Source organism: Cynocephalus volans, chromosome 1 (genome assembly GCF_027409185.1).
Source record: "Cynocephalus volans isolate mCynVol1 chromosome 1, mCynVol1.pri, whole genome shotgun sequence".
NCBI lineage: Eukaryota > Metazoa > Chordata > Mammalia > Dermoptera > Cynocephalidae > Cynocephalus > Cynocephalus volans.
Genome location: NC_084460.1, coordinates 145,355,849 through 145,371,994, shown reverse-complemented (window position 1 = coordinate 145,371,994; position 16,146 = coordinate 145,355,849). Strand labels below are relative to the sequence as shown.

At 35.7% G+C, this 16,146-nt stretch overlaps 1 protein-coding gene across 1 annotated transcript; it reads left to right on the top strand.

Annotated features, from left to right (window-relative positions):
* The first annotated feature begins 15,225 nt into the window (after positions 1 to 15,225).
* LOC134387704 (olfactory receptor 5AC1-like) lies at positions 15,226 to 16,146 on the top strand. Its single transcript, XM_063110098.1, has one exon. The coding sequence runs from the start codon at positions 15,226 to 15,228 to the stop codon at positions 16,144 to 16,146; it is 921 nt and encodes a 306-aa protein (XP_062966168.1).

Sequence of the window (16,146 nt, the reverse complement as noted above, 5' to 3'; positions counted from 1 at the left end):
GACAGCCACGGCAGAGGTGGAGCTACACCTCAGGTGGGAGCGGGCGTGTGGGAGAGGAGAAAGAGAAAAATTAGGATTGGGGAGAAAGCCTACACTTTTCTACACCTTTGCAAAGATAACTGCTCAGCCTGCAGTTAAGACTCACTGTACATTTATACTCACACAAGGGAGGCCGTGCTGACCATGGAGCTGGGATCTGTGGGGCAGGGGTGGGCGGTACCATAGGTGGAGGCAGCTTCCTAGTAGAAAGAAAGACTTTCATCCAATATGCAGTTTACTTAGCCAAACTATAGTGGTCTGTAAAGTAGACAGAAAATTGGATTTAAGGAAGGAATGTAATGGGGTGAAGAGGATAAAAACTATTAATTTTCTTTTCTCTGTTGCCTCTCTGAGTATAGACTGGCCTTGTAGTTAGCATAAGGTTTCTATTTGTCTGACAGTGTATTTCAAATTGTTCTAGAAGTGATGCAAAGAGAAAGAAAATTCATTTTGTCACCTTAGAAACAGAAATTTGTCTGAAAGAATATTTATTAATTTCCCTTACCTAACTCTTTAGTATATTAAGAAGCTGGAAGTGTTAGATTAGAGTTCTGTACTGTAAATCTAGCCGTGACTTGTAGGCTGAGGCTGGTTTCTTTATGGTGCATGGAGGCTATGCAGTAAGAGAGGTAATAATATAAGCCTGTGTTTTGTCACGTGAGTGATAAGGGGAGAAGAAGGTGGATGTAGATAGGAAAGGGAAGCAGTCAGATGACTGTGTCCTAGGTTTGTTTTCCCAGGCTTCAATCTGGAGTTCTAGAGGTTCGTAGCGAGCTTTGATGGAGCCTCACGGAGGAGTCTTCTGCCCGGAGTCCTGTTTAAGACTGTGGAAAGGAGCCCTCTTTTCGTCTTCCTTTCACAACTATGGGACATGGCTTACAACGTAGTTAGGCAGAGGATGGCTTTGAAATTTGTCTCTCTCAGTCCCATACATTGTGATGACACCAGGTGTCCCTGCAGTCCCACCAAGGGGAGGACTCAGGCTGAATGTGACTTTCTACTTGGGTGATTTACTGAGTTCCTTGAATTTGCAGGTAATTTCATTTGCTTATGTGTAGCTCTTATTAAATTCATGTATTTATTTTTTATGCAATACTGCACTGTTCTTAAATTGATTTTTAAAATAAGAAAGGCTGAGTTTTGAGTTTTCACTATTTGCAAAACAAAATTTAACACCATGTGACATTTCCTTTCTATCCTTCAGCAATACCTTTGGAGATGATTTTCGAATTACTGCAATACCATGGAGTCGGAAAACTTTGCCTTGGAAGGGATGAACAAACCATAAAAGTCCACCAAGAACAAAATTTTTTACTGAGGGAAACTCATGGAAGATTTCCACATGCCAAATATCAGAGGCAATCCTTGTAACCCAAGAGAGCCACTGTGTATATACACACATTTTTTCCTCCAGGTTCGGTGATTTAACACTCTTTGAGTAGTCCAGCTCCTGAAGGTAGTCAAAGCACCTCAGATAAAGGCAGAACTAGGTCATGTTTCTCCTTGTGTTTAAAGGACTTGCAAACTCTTGTGGGCTTCTTTTAACAAGCAGCTCTTTCCAAATAGTCCTTAAGGGGCTTCCCCATGTGGAGTCTGTCAGCTTCAGTAACTGGAAAGGTTTCTATGTCAGAGAGACATATCAGGTATTTCCTGTGCAATGGCAGTGATTAGTGACACTCTCAGAGACTCAAGGGCTGCAATGGTGGTGCTGGCCATAATATCCTTATTGATTTTCGACCCTAGTCTCTACAAAAATCGTGTAGGACATGACTGGTAATTGTAGACAGCCACAAATAGGCATGTTGTGGTCCCAATTGCTGTGGTTTTGCCAGATGTGCTACACTTGCTGGAACACTTCAATACAATATCTGGTGTGAGACATGTGGCTATTGATGCGGAAAAGGTATTGTTTTCAATTCTGATTATGAACAAGGATCAGAAACATTTTACATTCACCTGGGATGGGCAACAGTATACATCAATGATCTTGTCCCAGGGCTATGCTAACTCTTCAGCTCTGTCTGAAGGAAACTATATTCACTGAACATTTTAAAGAACAGCAGTCTTGTCTATTATGTTGATGATATCATGATAGTTGGACCTGATAAGTATGATGGACACCTTTGTAAATTTCATGTGTTCTGTAGGATGACAGTTAAATCCTACAAAAATTGTACACTGGGAGCATGTAATTACTACAGTAGCAAAAAATATATATATACGTATTTTAAAGAAATTTTTGTTACCTCGACAAATAACAGCCACATCTGGATTTGATGAAGAAAACAGAATATTACCTGGAGATCCTAGTTGTCGTTGAGATAGGGACTAGATGGGAATTGGATTTTACTCCCTTGGGGAGAGGCTGAAAGTGTCTTACATGTGGGAAGGAGGGTAAAACACGTAAATGATAACCTGAGGAAACACAGTAGAAGTAACAGTTGGCTGACCACCGTCTATTTTCTCTTCTTCTTACACACACAGGCTTCCTTTTCAGTTAACTGTGGTCATATGACTGAGTTTAGGATTGAGAGTAATATACATCACTATATTTCTGACTCATAAACACCTCACGCCCAGAATCGTCTGAGAACTTTCTCTTGTGATCCTGATGAGAACAGACAGTGAAGGAAGTCATATGTGGAAAACACTTGAGTGACAAGGTGGAAGGAGTCTAGGACTCCAAATCACCAAGTGGAGTAGAATAGGGTCTTTCAATTAGAAACACGTAGTTTCATTTTACATGAAGGAGAGCAGGTACCTTCTATTGTGTCAATCCACTAAGATACCGGGAAATATCTGTATATGCAGCTATTGTTACAGTAAATAGGGTACACATAGTGTACTTCAAAAAGTTTGTGGAAAATCATATTAAAAGATAAAATGAATCCTCCCATCACCCTTTTGAAACCCATAGTACAATGCCAGAAAGCCCCTTAACCGTGTATAGTTAATTATCGGTCTATTTTTCAGTATAGGGATAAGGATAGTCAGGCTTAAGAATTTTAGTTATTATTGTATGTGCAATGAGCTATTTATATATTTTATGTGGGAAGAGTGTGTGTGAATAGAGTGGTGGTAGTGAGAAGATGTACATCTGTAAAGATCAGTGTAGTGTCAGTGTGGGATGGAAGACTATGTTAATAGATGCGCATAGTGTAGTTATGAGGTTATTTAATAAATCCAGATAAGATATTAATCAATCTTAGATTTTGAGGGTAAATGTGTATATAGAAATAGCTGGATTTATGACACCTTAAGCTGATAATACCTAGAGGAGTTGACAGTGGTTGCAGCAATGGGGTTGAGAGTGAGGTTTGTGTTGAAGATATGTGTCCCTGGTTTGTAGCTTTCTTAAATGCTCGTTTGGTGACCCTGTTCCCTGTGACAGGGAACACTAGAAAAAGATTTGGTTTGGGGTAGTATAGAGGAGGATCTTAATCTCTGATTGGACATATTAATTCTAAGGTATCTTTGCGATTTCAAAATGGAAATCAAATTAAGTAGAAGTTGGACAGTGGCACCATTAAGAGATGTAAGTGGAAGAAACACAAGCTTATTCTAAACTTCGTTTAGTGATGTTTTATGAACAAGTCCCTACAGTGAACCCTGAGGACACAATGTGTAGTTTTAATTGTTATGACTAGTTGCGTATGGATGACTTCCTGATTAGTTCACAATACCTTGTAGAACAAATTTGATTTCATCCTTCTGGGGATCCTTCGGAAGTACTAAGGGAATTTCAGAAATGTTCAAGGATGGGTTTGGAAATAGAAGAAAGACATGCTATTTCCCTCCAGTTTGGAGTTTCCAAGGAAAATCAATGCCCAAATAATACTGCTTCATTTCCGTACCTCTTATGTTTCTTTGGGAAAATGAGCAGATTTTCAGTTTCCAAATGTTTACAAGAACTTGGTGAGAGTGTAGAGATTTTTTATTTTTTTAAGTTTATTTATTTTTTGAAATAAAAATGTTTATTTAATACATTTGAGCAAGAAACAGATATCGATACATATTATGATAATCATTTCTACACTTTTTTTCACCCTATTTCATGTTCCCTTTAACACCAGTGAGGGTATAATACCCCTGGTAGGATAAACTATATTTTCATTTCTGTGGGTCTGACTCTCAGGAGTCCTGCCTTTGTGCAGTTGCTGTAGTTGCTCATTGACTCTTGACACTGAAAGCAGCAGTATTAGGAGAAGACAGGGAGAAATCACTGACTTCCAGACATGTGCTTCTCTGCTTACACTTAGTCATGTCAACTCACAAAGTATCCTCTCAGCCCTTTTCACTGACGTATTCTAGGGAATTGAGGTGCTTAAAATGACCAGTTAGCACTTTTACCTTTTAGATCAATGGAACTATTATTTTGCCAGCAAAAGTTGTCTTTCTTCCCTTAGGTGCTAGGACCTCTAAACAAGAAGAGCCCCAAAAGGATGGAAAACCAATTTTGTCCAGTTTATTAGTGATAACATTGAGAAATGCCATTCAACCTTCCATCCCCTTGCTCCTTGTTATGGGCTAAAGTGTGTTGCTTTCAAATTCATATGTTGAAGTCCTAACCCCCAGTACCTTAGAATGTGCTTGTATTTGGAAATAGAACCTTTACAGAGGCAATCAAGTTAAAAGGAAGTCATTAGTGTCGGCCCGAATCCAATATGACTGGTGTCCTTATAAGAGGAGGAAATCTGGACACAGATGCATACAGAAGGAAGAAAATCTACCAACCACTGAGAGGCCTTACTGATGTAGATACTTCCCTCTCAGGCCTCAGAAGGAACCAACCCTGATAACACCTTGATCTGGAACTTCTAGCATTCAGAACTGTGAGAAAATAACTTTCTGTTTTGTAAGCCATCCAGTCAATGATACTTCGTTATGACAGCGCTAGCAAACTAATACAATCTTGGATCCATATATTTTGTCGATGAGAGAAACAATACCATATATTGTTTACTTGTTTAGAATAAACTGTGGAACAGCAGCCCACATTCCCAGCTAGGGTTATGAGTCTTAAGTATGCAGTTCCAGTATTCAATAAAGTCAACTGCTTTTGAGCAATGGAGAATATCATGAGATCAGTGTCTCCTATGAGTGGTGCCCATTGGTTTAGTTCTTTTGCTATAAAAATGAATTCATTATTCAGGAGTAATATTTTGTGGTCTTCTTTAATGCAGAGCCCAAGAATGGGATGTTGGCATAAGCGTGGCTGGCAGGAAAGGCAAATCCATATCCAGGATAAATGTCCGTTCCAGAGAGGAAAAATTACTTTCTCCATTCCAGCAGGTGGCTGGCTAGTTTCCCAGTGGTGTGATGCTAGCAACTGGTTTCTGTGGTTGGAAGTCTGGGTAATTATTAATGGATTAGCCAGATGAGATTTGGTGTCAGTGTACCAGTGCATACTTCATACCAGTCCTGTCACTATTGCTATTTGATAGATAAGTCTATAGAGAAATGATTCAATGCTTGGATAAAGATGCCAACTGACATCTACAGAGTAAGTTACCTTGTTCTTATGGGTTATTTTTCTTAATTTTTATTATTTATTATTACCATATTCATTCTTACAAATCATGATATTTCCTTATGCCCTTTTCTTGACCTATCACTTACTAAACCTGTTCCCATCCCTCCCCCCATCTCTATCAGTCTTAGGTTTGTTCTCTCCTTCTAAAAGTTCAACTTATTGTTGTGGTCTTTTCTTTCTTTCTTTCCTTCATTCCTTCCTCCATTCCTTCCTTCCTTTCTAGAAGACATTTATGAGTGAGAACATGTGGTATTTCTCTTTCTTTGTCTGGCTTATTTTACTTAACATAATTTTCTCCAGGCTCATCCATGTTGCTGCAAATGGCAGAATTTCATTCTCTTTTTATGGCTAAGTCGTATTTCACTGTGCATATATACTACATTTTCCTTATCCGGTCATCCATTGATGGACACATAGGTTGGTTCCACTTTTGGGCTAATTTAAATAGAGCTGCCCTGAATGTGGGAGTGCCAATATCCCTTCAACATGATGATTTCCATTCCTTTGGATATATTCAAAGTAGTAGGATTGCTGGATCATATGGTGGTTCTATCTGTGGTTGTCTGAGGAACCTCCATACTGTTCTCCAGAATGGCTGTGCAAATGGACAGTCCCACCAACGGTGTAGAAGAGCTCCCCTTTCCCTGCATCCTCACCAGCATTTGTTATTCTTGGTCTTTGTAATAATGGCAACTCTAACTGGGGTGAGATGATGTCTCAATGTGGTTTTGATTTGCATTTCTCTGATGACTAGTGATTCAGAGCATTTTTTCATGTACCTGTTGGCCATTTGTATGTCTTCCTTTGAAAAACATTTTATTCATCTCCTTTGCCCATATTTATAATTGGATTATTTGTTTTTCTACTGTATAGTTGTTTGAGTTCTTTGTATATTCTCGATACTAACCCATGTTCGATGTACAATTTGCAAATATTTTCTCCCATTCTGTAGGTTCTCTTTCTGCTCTGTTGACTGTTTCCTTTGCTGTGCCATAGCTTCTCAGCTTGATATAATCCCATTTATTTATTTTTTTCTTTTGTTGCTTTTCCTTTTGAGATCTTATTCATGAAGTCTTTGCCCAGTCCTACTTTCTGGAGTGTTTCCCCTAAGTTTTCCTTTAGTAACTTTATGGTTTCAAGTCCTATATGTAAGTCTGTAATCCATTTTGAGTTGATTCAGTATACGATTAGAGGTACTAAAGACACAGAGGTCACCTCTCCCGGGGTGACAGAGATACAAAGGATTACTCAAAGCCGATTTTTCCAGCACAGTGAGAGGCTAATAAGGGGTCAATCCCAGGAACAACTCCTTCAAGAGAGAAGGATGCTTATGAAAATACTCCTGAATTAGGTTTTCTCTCAGTTTTTATTGTCCAGGCAAGAAAGTTACAGAAAAGGAACATAGGTGGTTACAAAAAGACCAATGAGATAATCATCAAGGCAACACTTAGTTCCCTAAGAAACTGAAAGAAACAGGTAAAGGTGAGATGAGGAACATCCCCAACCATCAACCTTAAGGACTTTAGCTCACATACATTCCTGTCATTGGGTTTGGCGCACCAAGAACAATGGCCCTTAGAGCAAGCATTTTTGCTGTGTTACAATTGTTTTTTTAATCTACAAGAGAGACTTTAGTCCTGGTAAGTTTTCTGTTTTTCCCAAGCTTAGCATCATTATGTGTAATACTAAAAAGTTAGGCTATACCTTTAACTATAGGGCTTTAGCCATGCTAAATTACAGGGCTGTGGCCCCATTAAGCTATAAGTTAGTCCCTGTTAAATACGTTTGCTTTATTAATGTTGGTATCCTCTACATACAGACTGACTGATTGTATTTAAAAGCTAGACCAAACTATATGCTGTCCTCAAGACACCCACTTCACCTATCAAGACAAACACAGACTATAAGTGAAGGGCTGGAAAAAGATATACCATGCATTTGTAAGCCAAAAATGAGCAGGCATAGCTATTCCTAGACTGGATAAAAGAGACTTCAAACCAAAAACCATAAAAAGACACCAAAAAAAAAAGCCATTATATAATGATAGAGGTATCTATCCAGTTAGAAGACAAAATGATCACAAATACATATGCACCCAACACTGGAGCATCTAGATATATAGCAAAAACTCTTAGACCAAAAGAAAGATATAGGCCCAAATATGATAGTAGTGGGTGACCTGAACACCCCTCTCTCAGCTTTAGACAGATCTTTCAGGCAACAAATTAACAAAGAAACACAGGATTTAAATTACACCTTAGAACAATTGAAACTGGTTGACATCTGCAGAACATTTCATCTAACAACTAGAGAATACATTCTTCTCATTAGCACATGGAACTTTCTCCAGGGTAGCCCACATGTTAGGTTGCAAATCAAGTCTTAGCAAATTTTTAAAAATTGAAATTATTCCAAGTGTGTTCTCAGACCACAATGGGTTAAAACTGGAAATTAATAGTAAGCAAAATTCTGAAAACTGCTCAAGTGCAAGGGAACTAAACAATGGACTTCTGATGACCTATGGGTCCAAGAAGAAATTAAACGCAAAATCAAAATGTTTCTTGAAACTAACAAAAATAAAGATACATCATACCAAAACCTGTGAGATACTGCAAAAGCAGTACTAAGAGTGAAGTTTATTGCAATAAAGTCTTACATCAAAAGAATGGAAAGACTTCAAATACATGACCTAACACTATGCCTCAAAGAACTGCAAAAACAGGAGCAGTCCAATTGAAAAAGTAGTAGATGGAAAGAAATAATTAAGATCAGGGAAGAACTAAATGAAATAGAGACCCAAAAAACAATGCAAAAGATCAATGAAACAAAAAGTTTTTTTGAGAAGATAAATGAAATAGACAAACCATTAGCTAGGTTAACAAGAACAACAACAACAACAACAACAAAGAAGAGAGAAGACCCAAATAACAAAAATCAGAAGTGGAACGGGAGACATTACAATTGATACAACAGAAATATGCAGAATCATTAGAGGTTATTATAAACAAGTGTACAACAACAAATATGAAAACCTGGAGGACATGGATAAATTTCTGGACACATACAAACTACCAAAATTGAGCCAAGAAGAAATAGAGAATGCAAAAAGACTAATACAAGCAATGAGATTGAAGAAGTAGCCAGCAATCTTCCAACAAAGAAAAGCCCAGGACCAGATGGCTATACAGCTGAATTCTATCAAACCTTTAAAGAACAATTAATACAACTTCTCTTCAAACTTTTTCAAAAAATTGAAACTAAAGCTATTTTCCCAAACTCATTCTATAAGGCAAGCATCACTCTCATACCAAAACTAGACAATGATACAACAACAACAAAAAAGAAAGTCATAAGACAATATCTTTGATTAACATAGATGCAAAAATCCTTAAGAAAATACTAGCAAACAGATTACAGCAACACATCAAAAAAATTATACCCACAATCAAGTGGGATTCATCCCAGGTATGCAAGGATGGTTCATCATATGCAAGTCAATAAATGTGATATACCACATCAACAAAACCAAGGACAAAAGCCACACGATTACCTCAAATGATGCAGACAAGGCATTTGACAAAATTCAACATTCTTTCATGACAAAGACTCAGCAAATTAGGTATAAAAGGAAATTATTTCAATACAATAATTTTTATTATTATAGTGTTGCAATTTGCCTGTAAGAAAACAAAATATTAATTTAAGAAGTTAAAATTCTAGACAGGTTTTTCTCCTTTTCAAAAAGAGCTACCAAAATCTTATGGACAGAAGTTAATGCCCTACTGAACTGGCATATTTCAGTTAGAAGTTTGACTGTGTAGGTAACATATTTAGGAGATTTTTAAATAATAAAATTTGATTAGTAAAAAAATGAAAAATTTAAATAATGATAGGAAAAATTCAACATATTCAAAGTTTATTTTATCGTGAAGTTTTCTAAACTGAGACATAAGGTATGCTGCCCAACTAACTTATTTTTAACTTCTCAGAATAAAAAATTCTGGCTTACGTTTTGTGACTGAGTGTAATAAGTTGTTTAGTTTCATGGGATCCTCAGACGGCAGGCTCACGTCACTGACGTTAGCTTAAATAGTCTACTTGTGTTACTTATCACATAACTTATAAGAGAAATTCACAAAGCTTATTCATGCTTGGCTGTATTATTCATTACAGGAACTAAAACTAGGAGTAATAATTTAGCTATTTGACGTTATAAAATTTTCAGCCAGTTATTTAGGGTGAAAGTCTCTTAAGTTCCTTAATTTTCTGTTAATATATTTTGTTGTACTGTACATTTTAGGACTCCCTATGGCTATATATTTAAAAGTAAAAATTCTTCAGCCCTGTACAATGATTTTTTCAAATTGAAATGCAGAAGCATAGACAACAAAAGCAAAAATAGACAAATGGAATTGTGTCAAATGAAACAGCTTCTGCACAGCAAAGGAGACACCTAACAGAGTAAAGAGACAGCCTATGGATTGGGAGAAAATATTTGCAAGCCATATATCTGACAAGAGGTTAATATCCAAAATATATAAAGAATTCAAACAACTCAATAGCAAGAAAACAAATAACGTGGTTAAAATGGGCAAAAGACCTGAATAGATATTTCTCAAAAGAAGATATTCAAATGGCAAACATATGAAAAAATGCTCAACATCACTAATCATTAGGGAATACAAATTAAGAATACAATGAGATATCATCTCACACCTGTTAGAGTGGCTATAATCAAAACACTGAAGATAATAAGTGTTGATGAGGATGTGAGAGAGAGGGAACTGTTGTACACTGTTGGTAGGATTGTAAATTAGTACAGTCACTATGGAAAATAGTGTGGAGGTTTTTCAGAAAAGTATAAATGAGTTACTCTATACTACATCCAAAGGATTTGTAATCAATATATCAAAGAGATATCTGCACTCTCATGTTCATTGCAGCATCATTTACAATGGCAATGTTATGGAAGCAATCTAAGGGTCCATTAACAAATGAATGGGTAAAGCAAATGTGCTATATATATATATATATATATACACATATATATATATACATATATATATATATATACACACACACACACACACAATGGAATACTATTTAGACTTAAAAGAGAAGTAAATACTTTTATTTGTGACAACATAATGGAGTCTGGAGGACCTTATGAAATAAGTCAGGCAACATCACTTTGTACCCCATAAATATATACAATTATAATTTTTCAATTTACCACAAAGAATTTTGAACAGTACATACATCTTGGTAAAGCTTTACATTTTTGCCACATACATATAGGTCAGGCACATTTCTTGCCAAATATACATACATATAAATCCATATGATATGTGCATATGTGTGTTTGTGTATACATATAGATAAATATTTTACTTTTCACTAGTGTAAAGTTTGGGAAATGGGTTGTTTCAAATTTTTCAGTGTGAATTGACACAATTTTCTCTTAGGGACTGTTGCAGATTTGTAGACAATATATTAACAATGCAAACATATTTGGACAAATAGGACTTTATAATTACAGATTTTTATGAAAAATCATGTAGCTAGGAATAAAACACGTTTTTTATGCTAATGATATAGAAAAATATAAACGATACATTGTTGTCAAAAATAGTTTATAAAAAAATTATGTATAGCAGAAACATAATTTTGCTTTAAATGGTATATACAGGTACATGCATGGGCAAAAGGTAGGAGGAATACTGTATTTCATCATTGATTAGTTAGATTACAGCAATTTGTTTTCCTGGAGTTTATCTACATTTTCATTAAAAAATATTTTGTGTAGATATTTGATTAGAGTGAAGCACATGAAATTTGCTATTTTCGTATAACAAAAATGGTTGCATATTGGCAATATCATCTGGTTCAGTCAAAGTTATTCTGTGTGGGAGGTTTGGTCTGAAACAAACTGCTACACCATCGGTAGAAGCTGAATTCTCAGAATTTAGGTCTGAAGCAACCAAATGCTGTGGAAACATTGGATAATTGTCACAAAGATGATTATACATATATTCATATATAATACATATATTCATCAAAAATGTTTTCTATGTAGTAAAGTATGCTTCTTATTTGTCCGAGTAAAATTTAGATGACAATCAGTTCCACGTGAAACATCAATGTAATACACGTTTTTATTTCTTAAATAATTAACTTGTAATGCTTATGTTTTTCAAAGAAAAAATAATAGCTACAATTGGCTTATTAGAAGTGATTTGTTCATTAGTCTACAATGCTCAGTAGATCAACTTTATCCTACAGGGAATCTTTTGTTGGCATTGAGGGAGTCTCAGTATTAACTTTGCAAACAGGTTTGAAGACGGGAAGAAATAAATATTAATCCCTTCTAACTGTGTTTCTTGAAGAATTAATGTGGAAGGAATAATTGCCTTTGACATCTTGTTTGTGTACCTTAAGGGTTCATCATGAAAATTTGTATCTCGTGGCATCTCTATATCTTCTTATAGGAACTGGGTGAGAATACAATCCTTTATTTTATTATTACTTTTTTCATGAAAAGGCATATTATTTCAGTGCCAAAGGTTTCTCATGAGCTGTCATGATATCTGAAATTTTTTTCAGATCACTTACCTACCAAATGGAACAGAAAGCAGTCCTGAACAGAAAAGCTAAATAAACACTTTGTTCAATTCCTCTGAATCTTTATGGAAACAAAGCTATATGAGTACTTTTGTAGAATGAAGATCTGAACTCATGTGACGGGGTTATAGAGTCTGTATGCTTATCCTTATGCTATGCGGCCTATTAAGTAGCAAGAACGATTCATAGTCTCATAGACTGTGGGCAAAAATGTACTTTGGAAAGTCCAAAGGATTACCAATGAGAACCTTAAAACGAGGTTCATAAAGTGTTAGGCATAATCTCCTGGTAATTTAGAGTTGGAATTGAGACTGAAATCTTCTCAAGTTTTGTTACATTTTTGTTTCCTTTTTTTTTTTTTTTTTTTTTTGTCAAGATAATGAGTTGCAGAACCAATCTACTAAATATTTTATCAGTGTCTTTAAAAAGTAAAATTCATTCTGGCCTTTACTTTGGAAACCTCATAAAATCAGGAAGATTTTCCAGTAATTGAGGACAGGAGAATTGTAGGGCTTCTGAGGGAAGTCAATGCCTTCCCCTTCAATCTAGTTCATGTTTTAGAGAGCACTTCTCTGGAAATAATGCAGAATCGCAGAGTTCACCACATCTGCTGTGGGCAGCTTCACCATTATATCCTCCATAGCATGTTTAATAAGGATAATTTAGTACGTTTGGTGATTGACAGCAGAGTGCTTACTCAACGATTACTGCAAACACTACAAGCCTGTTAGTGCATGTTAGTGTCTAATAAAAACCCCAAACTGATTTTCTCTTTTTCTAGTCCCAGTAAAGACGGAGAAGAACTGTTTTCCACAGAACAGCCTCTTTATTCAGGGACAAAACCCTAGGTGCGTTTCTATATAAAATATCCCAATCCTTCTACATGTTTTTACTGTTCCAAGATTATTATTTTCAGAAATGAATTTTTCACCAACCCTATCTTTTAAAAAATTTCCATATTGGTTTTCTTTTATTGGTTTAATCAATTCAGAAAATTGATCCCAGGCAGCACGGACTTGGGGGCAGTAAAGTCGTTAGCAAAGTCTAATCAGATTGGTGACTGTTTTGTTTATTTTTAACAATGATTTTTCTTACAGATTTTTTTATCACTAATATTCATGAGATACAAAGCTAATTGTCACCCCTCGTGCCCATGATGTGAAGGCCAGATTGATACTGGGGGCATACCCATTACCAGAAATTACTTTTGTACCCCATGTCCCCACCCAATTATCTGTCAACCTCCATCCCCCTACCCTCACCCCTCCACTCCACTTTGTAGCCCTAGGAATGTTCCCTCACTCTGCATTACCAACGCACTACTGTGGTCTTTATTTCCTTCCTTCTTTCTCTCTTAGCTCCCACATATGAGTGAGCACATGCAGTATTTATCCCTCTGTGCTTTATTTCACTCAACATAAGTTTCTCTAGGTTCTTCCATGTCGTTGCAAATGGGAGAATTTCATTCTTTTTTATAGTGGAGTAATTAAGTTATAAAAATAAGTTATAAAAGTAAAAATATGTGTTGGTAAGACACCTATTTGGCTGAACTTGTTAGTACAGCCTAGGAGTTGTAAACCCAAGACTTGTAAATATTTCCTTGAATAGTTATATACTTAGGCTTGCTGTTTCTACATGGGTAGCTCCTGATTTAGATCAGCAAGGTTGGGGGTTTGAGTTCATTAAACATATTTTGGGTCCAGAATTACTCATAATTTGTCATAAAGCAATGCATTCTCCTGATACTGTCTTAGATTTTTTTCCTCCTAGGTTGCATAGGATCTAGCCTTCTCACTTACTTCTCAGGTTTATAGAATGTATAGTTACGTTTTTATCTCAGGGATTTTTTTGGCCTTGCCTATCTTTATGTTAGTTATTATCTATTTCTGTGATTCAACATTTCTCCTCATTTGATTTGCTATTTAAACAAAATTTATAATTTTTAACATTTAAATTAAATCCAGATATTCAAAATACTGGATGTTCCCTCCATTGTAGTGTCTTTTGTAATGTTTCCTTCCAACTTGACTTTGATAATCCCACCAACAATATCAAATATATCACAAAAAATAAAATTGTTACAATAACTTTAGAATTATGTTTTTAAAATATTAAAAGATATTCTTAGTTAACTGGATGATTTCCTATATTGGCATGTTTAATGATAGCTCTTGGATCTATCTCAAATCTGCAAACAAGCCATCGGTGTCTGTATGTGTGCTTTTTTCCCCTCAACATTGGCGTTACTTTAGCATTATGCCTATAATACCTTGGTTAAATGTTCTATGTGTGATTGAACTAAGAATTACAGTGTTTTAACTTTGGAGGTACTAAGTAAATATTTATTAACTAAATGAATTAATGATTTTTTTCATATACAGTTTTATGGAGGAAAATTTTTTAATAGTCTATTAGAAATGTGGTGGTTTTGACAAACATAAGAAGTAACATATTGGTAAGGGATAGAAAACAGCATAAATGGGATTTTAACTCACCGTCTTATTACTTGACTCAATATCTTAGGAGGAGGAAATTCCATATATCATTAATACCAGAGATATTTGCATTAATATCAATTAATCTCACTTTTATTCAGTATAAAAGATACGAAAGAATTCCTGAGAAAGTGAGAAAACACTTCTGAACTTGAATCTATCTTGCTTCAAGAGATTTAGTATAAAATATATTATGTATTTTTCATTCTTAATTCTGTATAAATATTCACTTTTATGTATTTAATTTAAGGTGTTTCTGATTGACAAGTTATTGGACAAGGTAAATTAGTGTCTGCAGCCACCTCCTTAACATTTCACATAATCACATATTTTTTAAAAACCTTATATCTCAAAATTATTTATAAAATATTTCATATTTTTATGTTTTTGAAAACAGAAATACCACACCTTCATATCTGCTGATTAAGCAGCATCTAGACAGGAATATGACATTGCAATTCAGTATCATTTTATATGAATGTTGGCAATTTTTTTTCTTTCCCTCTTCTCTCATTGCAGTGATCAGTCTGAGTGAATATGATAGAGACAAACGAGACAATGGTGACAGAGTTTGTTCTAAAAGGACTAACAGATTGTCCAGGGCTGCAGGTTCCCCTATTCCTGCTGTTCTTATTGATTTATGTCATCACCATGGTGGGCAACCTTGGACTGATTTTTCTGATCTGGAAGGACCCCCATCTTCACACCCCCATGTACTGGTTCCTTGGCAGTTTAGCCTTTGCAGATGCTTGTTCTTCATCCTCTGTGACCCCCAGGATGCTTGTCAACATCTCAAACAAAGGTCAAATGATATCCCTCTCTGAATGCATGGCCCAATATTATTTTTTTGGTTCCAGTGCAACCACAGAAAGTTTCCTCCTGGTAGTGATGGCCTATGACCGCTATGTAGCCATATGTAACCCCTTACTTTATCCAGTGGTGATGTCCAACAGACTCAGCGCTTGCTTGATAAGTATGTCCTATGTAATTGGTTTTCTACACCCTGTTGTTCATGTAGGATTATTATTTAGATTGACTTTCTGTAGGTATAATATAATACATCATTTCTATTGTGAAATCTTGTCACTGTTTACAATTTCTTGCACTGACCCATCTGTTAATGCTTTAGTTGTTTTTATTTTTGCTGCTTTTATACAAACTTTTACTTTTATGACCATCATAGTTTCTTATACCTGTGTCCTCTATGCCATCCTGAAAAAAAAGTTTGAGAAAGGCAGAAGCAAAGCCTTCTCCACATGCTGTGCCCATCTGCTCTCTGTCTCCTTGTTCTATGGCACGCTCTTCTTCATGTATGTACGTCCTGGGTCGGGCCGAGATAAATACCAGGATAAAATGTATTCACTGTTCTACACGATTATAATTCCCCTGCTAAACCCCTTTATTTACAGCCTAAGAAACAAGGAAGTTTTAGGTGCACTGAGAAAAGTGATAAAGTAA

Coding starts and splice junctions, on each gene's coding strand:
- LOC134387704 (XM_063110098.1), top strand. CDS start 15,226: ATGATAGAGACAAACGAGACAATGGTGACAGAGTTTGTTCTAAAAGGA.